Source organism: Poecilia reticulata, linkage group LG9 (assembly GCF_000633615.1).
Source record: "Poecilia reticulata strain Guanapo linkage group LG9, Guppy_female_1.0+MT, whole genome shotgun sequence".
In the NCBI taxonomy this organism is placed as follows: Eukaryota; Metazoa; Chordata; class Actinopteri; order Cyprinodontiformes; family Poeciliidae; genus Poecilia; species Poecilia reticulata.
In genome coordinates this window covers 33,358,242-33,364,873 of record NC_024339.1, presented here as the reverse complement: position 1 = coordinate 33,364,873, position 6,632 = coordinate 33,358,242, and the positions used below count along the sequence as shown (strand labels likewise).

At 43.9% G+C, this 6,632-nt stretch overlaps 1 protein-coding gene across 1 annotated transcript in view; it reads left to right on the top strand.

The window, feature by feature from the left end:
- The first annotated feature begins 1,430 nt into the window (after window positions 1–1,430).
- The window catches only part of LOC103470795 (dickkopf-related protein 1), a 5,574-nt gene continuing 372 nt past the window's right edge, over window positions 1,431–6,632 (top strand). Inside the window, exons 1-3 of the mRNA XM_008419464.2 lie at window positions 1,431–4,625; window positions 6,271–6,382; window positions 6,449–6,624. Coding sequence (XP_008417686.1) covers window positions 4,503–4,625; window positions 6,271–6,382; window positions 6,449–6,624 — 411 coding nt within the window. The 5' untranslated portion in view covers window positions 1,431–4,502. The remainder of the gene's footprint in view (window positions 4,626–6,270; window positions 6,383–6,448; window positions 6,625–6,632) is intronic.

The window sequence follows — 6,632 nt, the reverse complement described above, 5'->3', positions numbered from 1 at the left end:
CGCACACACACACGCACGCACACACGCACACACACAAACACACACACACGCACACACACACACACACACACACACACACACACACGCAGGCGCACACACCAGAACCAACACAGAAACATCAAAACCTGTCACTGCGGAAACAACAACAATAATGACAATAATAATAACAAACTGTGTTTTTACAGTGTAATTTGAACCATTTCCTGTTTTTCACCAGGTTTTCTGTCAGATTATCATTTGATGAAAGTGAATTTCTGTTTTATTTCCATTCATGCTGCCTTCATATCGCTTGTGCTGCTCCTGCATATCACATCAGATCTTTAATAAAGTCCAAGCCAGGCTGTTATCATGCAGGATCCAGGTATTAGTCTGATCCCGCGTCTGCAGCCGCTCCGCCTGGCGCCTGACCCGACACGCTGGACGGTCAGCAGCTTTGGTCCTTTATTTCTCACTCGGTGCGTCTGACGTCCTGTGATCACCCTCCTCTCCTCCTGCTCTCCCTCCGTGTTTCATTGTCGGGTTTGAATGCTCTCTACAGCTGAAGTGTTTTTCAGTGGCAATGTTCCAGAACCAGATTGGAGATTTACAGATTTCAACTCACCACCAGGCTAAAAATGTTCAGAGAAAACATTCAAACATTGATCTGATTTCAAAGACAAACTGTAAAACCAGCTTTAAATCATGCACAGCCCTTTATTCCTGCACATCCGTCAGTGTTTGGTAGTTTCTATCATAGTTACCAGATTCTGATTAAACTCCTCTGGATCATAACGAGTCGGATGAAGAAACTATTTAAAAACTGTTAAAAGCAGTAATTAAATATCTTTGGTTGTAAAACATTGAGGGTAAAAACTAAATTGTGACATTATGACTTTATTCCCAGAAATGAACTCTCATAACGTCAGCAGCAGGTTTGTTGATCTTTGGGTCTGCTGATTGTTTCAGATGCTGTTTCCTGCCTCCGTAATGTAATTATCCCACATCCACATGCCGCCTTCTTCTCTTATCGCCCTCCATCTCATTTCCCAACTCTACCTCTGCTCTCCTGGTTACACAACAAAATTTATGTAAAATTTCATTTTTCTTTCCAGTTATTTGTTGGGTACAAGAGGACACAGCGGATCATCTGCTGGAGTTTCACGAAATTAAAGATTTTCCAGAAATTGAACTTCACAGAAACCTTTCCTTTAACAGACAAATGATGGATTCAGAAATAACACCAGCAAAGACTATTTTAAAATAAATTAATTAGAAACATTTAACTAAAGTAGAAAATCCAAATAAAATTAAAAGTAAAAATAATAATAAACTTAAAATGGAAAAAAGCATTTTAAAATAAATGTAAACATTACAATTTAAAGTAAAAACTGTTAAAAAGCCTGAGATAAAATAACCAAGAAAAAATTTAAATCCACTAAATATTAAAAAATTGTCAAAATGAAACCTTCAAATTTGATTTTTAAAAAGAATAAAATCTTATTTATTGCCATAATACAAACATGTTCTGCAGTCTGTTAACGCTTTATTTACAGATTAAAGGTAAAAACACTGAGTCAGAAGCAAACAGGTGGTCCTACCTGAAGCTGAGATGCTCTTTTATTCTCCGTCCAGCAGCTGAACGTCCGGCTATAAACCCACCCAGAAAGGAGGGGATGGGGAGGTGGGGGAGGAGGAGATGAGGTGGATGTTTCCTCTTTTTCATTCTGATCGGGATACACTCAGAAATCATGGAGACAAACAGTCTCAAAATCTAAACTCCCCACAATCTTGCTTTCATCATTTATGGGGACTTTTTCAGTCGTTGTGAGGATTCTGTGAATTATGGGGACATTCAGGATGTTTAACACGTCCGACTCCATTTCAGGTTCAAGCCAAGCCAAGCCAAGTTTATTTATATAGCACTTTAAATCAGTTCCACTGACCAAAGTGCTGTACAGCCACAGAATTAAAACAAGTGAAACATGGTTCAGATTAGAACCATGTTTGGGTCAGAGCCACAGAGAGGAGGCTGGCTGACGTGTGTCAGTGTTGTTGTGAGTGTGTGTGTGTGAGAGACAAAGACAGAGAGAGAGAGAGTGTATGCATTTGTAATACCTTTTTCCTGACACATACACAAGGGGAAACGCTGCTTTTGGGTCAGGGATTAGATTTAGGACTAAGGTGTGAATTTAATTCTGGTTAAGGTTAGGTATGTAATGATTAGGGTAAGGATAAGGTTTAGGTTATAGAAATGAATGGAAGTAAATGGAAAGTCCCCACAAAGATAGTCACGCAAACGTGTGTTTGTATGAGAGAGACACAGAGTGTGTGTGTGTGTGTGTGTGTGTGTGTGTGTGTGTGTGTGTGTGTGTGTGTGTGTGTGCTTGTAATTGCGAACGTCTGCTCCTCTCTTATTGAAGTCCTGGAACAACCTGCGGGCTTCAGATCTTATCTCCGGCTCCCTTCTCAACACGCTGCCGCTCTGCTTACACAGCAGCAGGACACACTTCATGTATGTTGTGTTGGCACACGATCCACATACAAGCAGAGATTAAAGAGATGTAGCAGAAGGTTAAAGGTCAGATGTGATCCAGATGACGAGTATGTCTCTGTTTTAACGTCAGCACTGATCAGTTTCCAAATCGTCCACTACTGCTCATCCTTCTGGCAGCAGCCCCGTTTGGGTCAGCGGTACAGGGCTGGAGATAATGTCAGGAAGCCCCAGAACACCGGGGGCCCCAGGAGGGCCACCAGGAGGGCCACCAGGGGGCCACCAGGAGGGCCACCAGGGGGCCACCGGGGCACCCAGCAACCAGACAACAGGGCACTGAGGAGCCTCCAGCTACATTAGCCTGACAGAGCAGGTGTTCTGAGCTGCTGATAATGACCAGACCAGAGGAGAACCGGCTCCTCTGCAGGTTCATCTGCAGAGGAAGTGGGCGGGGCCAAAGGAAGACGCTTCTCAAAGGCTGTACCTGATTGGATGAACAAAACGAAGTCAAAACAATTGGCCAGTTGGGTTTGTCATCATAGATGTTTCTCAGTGACTACATCTGATTGGACAAAATTAACATCTGTTAATTAAATTTCAAAATAAGAGCATCAACATCAACCACTGTTTTAATAAGTTACTGTGGAGATTTTTCAAAGATATCTACAAGTAGTGAAGGCTAAATATTAATGAAATGGTGAGTTTCATTTGTTTAATGAAATTAACTAAATAAACAAAATGTAATCAATCAATCAATCAAATTTTATTTGCACAGCACATTTCAGCACCAAGGCATGCAGCATAGAATTGATAATCAAAACATCACATTAAGTCGATGCGTTTCTGATCAACTAACCAGGAGCTCAGTGTTTCATCTGGGTGATATAGATCTGGTGTTACGTAGATCTGTGTGATGTAGATCTGGTGTTATGTAGATTTGGTGATGTAGATCTGGTGTCATGTCTCCAACTCCCTGGTTCTGGTCAGAACAGCAGCAGCTTCTGGATCAGCTGCATCTGGACGGTTGATTTGTTGGTCAGACCTGATGAGACGCTGCCATATGGACATCACACCAACAACAGCGTGTATATTTTGCAGTAAGGTTCAGTAATTGTGTGTGTGTGTGTGTGTGTGTGTGTCAGTGTTACAATGTTGTTGTTTTAACAAGATCATATTGCAAGCCAACGTTACTTCAGGCTTTCATCAGGTCAAAGGTCAAAGGCAGGAGGTTGGGAGAAGCAGAGCTTCAGTTTCATTCTTTCATCTCTGAGTCCAGACGGACGGATGTCAGATTTTCTCTCTGATCCTGTTCTTTCATGAAACGTTTTCCAGTTTTTTGAGCTAATTTAAATGAGTTTGTGTTTAAATCTGGAGATTAAAGCAGCTTCCTGTAATCCCGTCTAAGCTCCGCTCCTTTCTTCTTCTTCTCTGCTGACAGAAACAAACTTCCTCACTCCGTTAGAAGAGCTCCTGAGGTTTAAATCTGTTTTCATCATCGGTTAACTCGGCTTTAATCGCCCGCAAAAAGCCGCACATCCGCCGCTGGAGCGCCGCAGCTCCAGCCTGATGAGTCGCCATGGTGACCTCAGGACCACATGAAGGGAAAACCACACACGCCTTCAAACGCAGCAGTGCTACCTGCCCGGCTCCCCAGGTGTGTTTTAATCTCTCTGCGGTCTCTGTGGTGTCGGGTTTCAAACGGCCGCCTCACCTGAGGCCTTCCAGGAAGGAAGCGAAGGCGGCGCTGTCCCGCCGACTGATGCGGTCGAGCTTCAAAAGCCACGCCAGACTTCTGAGGCCCTGCCGGCTCAGCGGAGACGGATCAGAGGCAGCGCGGCGCTATAAAACCCCACGGCTCCTGAAGGCAGCGCAGCACTCACCTGGCTGGCTGGGAGAGAGGAGGAGGAGAAGATCCTGAGGAAGAGGAGAAGATCCTGAGGAAGAGGAGAAGATCCTGAGGAAGAGGAGAAGATCCTGAGGAAGAGGAGAAGATCCTGAGGAAGAGGAGTGTCTTCAGAGGAAGCGTGGGCTGATGGATCACAGGATGTGGATCTACCGCAGCTTCCTGTGCGCGTCGCTGGTCTGCGGTTTGGCGCTGGACTCCAACACCATCCGGTCGTCCAAAGAGGCGGCGCTGCAGAGCGCCGAGCAGCAGGTGAGGCTGAAGTATTCACACCTCCAGTCTGGAATCAAACTGAGGAGTTTCTGCCCGATAATCTGCTGTCAGCTCATCTTACTGCTCTCTGTATTTACATTCTCTGACTCCTCGTTCCTGTTTTTTATCATTCGAGGTAAAAATTGATTAAAAATTAATCTAATGATGCTGAGAATCTCAGATCAAATCCATCTGCAAATAACACCAGAAATGATCTTTTTCTCTTGTGGTTCTGCAGTCCAGACTCGGTTCCTTCCTGCTGAGACATTTTAAAACGATTCGGGTCAAATGTCCTCGAGATGCAAATCAAACAGAGAAAACGGAGATGAATCAATTAATTTAAGGAAAACCCTGAGAGATTCATCCAGCTTTCTGTCTGTGTTTTCATAGAAAAGCTGCTAAACTCAAAGATGATTCATGATCAAAGATCCAGTTTCAGACTCAAAGTTTAGTCATCAAGGCTCATTTAAAGCAGGAGTCCAGACGTTTAGCTTCCAGGGCCAAAATCAACCAAATACAGAAATTAAAAGCAGATCCGAGGAACCAGGGTGAAATTTAGAGTATAAGTCAATGAGGACGCGTTTCTAGTTGCTATGGCAACCAGAGGAAAGAGCGCCTGGAAAAGATGGCCGCCGTGTGTCGCATTAATTCAGCAGCTTTGTCAGTAGATTTTAATTTAAAAGTTGTGGTTTTGTCCTAATTTGGATTAAATCTAATCCACTTTGAACAGCTGTGATCTGGAGAAAATCCCACAGATGAAACAGATTCAGAGTCAGAGGAGATTTTAGCTCCAACAACGTTGGACGTCTTTTTACACGTTTATTTTTAAAGCTCTCGTTTCCAGCCAACGACACAAAAACATTACAAATTCATTTTAACTTTAATCAGGCCAGCTTTTGTTCGGGGTTTCTGTTTAGCTTTCCTAGCTTAACGTGTCTTAGCTCAGGGTTAGCTTAGCTGAATATATCTTAGCTTCATTTACGTTTTCCAGTTTTTCTCCTTTTCCTAACCGAGCCTCATTTAGCTTAGCTTGTTATCTCAGTGTTTGATACTTTACGTTTTCTAGCTTTGTGTAGTTTAATTAGTTAGCAACGTTGGTTCGCTAAGCTAAGCTTAGTTTATTTAAGGTTGTGTCTTTTGTGTCCCTAGTTGACCTTTTCTAGTTAACATGCTTTAGTTTCGCCTTGTTAACTCAGTTTAGCCTGTTTGCTCTTCATGACTTCATTTATTTGTCTGTATTTAGAATATCTTAGTTTGTCCAACTTAGATTTTTTAAATGGGTTAACAAAGTTTAACTAAATTCTGTTGTTTCAGTTAGCAACTTGTAATTAGCCCAGTGTTTATCCTACCTTTGCATTATAGATATTTATTTTGGTGTTTTAGTTTAGCCATTCTAGTTTAGCACATTTTGTAACTTAGTTTAGGTTAGCTCATATTATTTTTGCTTCTATTAGCTCATTTTAGCCTAGCTTAGCTTAGTTGATGCTACTTTTTCTCATGTAAACAGATTTTCTGTCCGGATAAAACAAAGTTTAGTTATTTTCAGCAGCTCGTGTTGATTTAAATCCAAAGCGGCTGTTAATCAGCGACCTGCCGGATGTTCCGCCATCAGTCGATATGCTGACGATGCGCTTCTGTTCTCCAGAGGGGAGGCTGCAGCAACAGAGCTCAGAGGAGACACTCCTCCCACACCGACCGACAGCTGGACCGACAGCAAGTCAAAGACAGAACCACAGACAGCTTCAACAGAACCAAAGGTAGGTGGCTGGACTCCAACTCCCAGCATGCCCTGCGGCCCCGCTCTAACACCTAGCATGTTTTAGCTCCAGAGATGTCGAGCTGCGTCCGATCCGGGGACTGCGCCGCCGGCCTCTGCTGCGTCCGGTACCTGACCGGGAAGCGGTGCCAGAGGATCCCGCTGGAGGGCGAGGCCTGCCTGCTGCGGGGCGCCACCAAGCGCCGCCGCAACCTGGGCCGCTGCGACTGCGCCGCCGGCCTGGCGTGCGC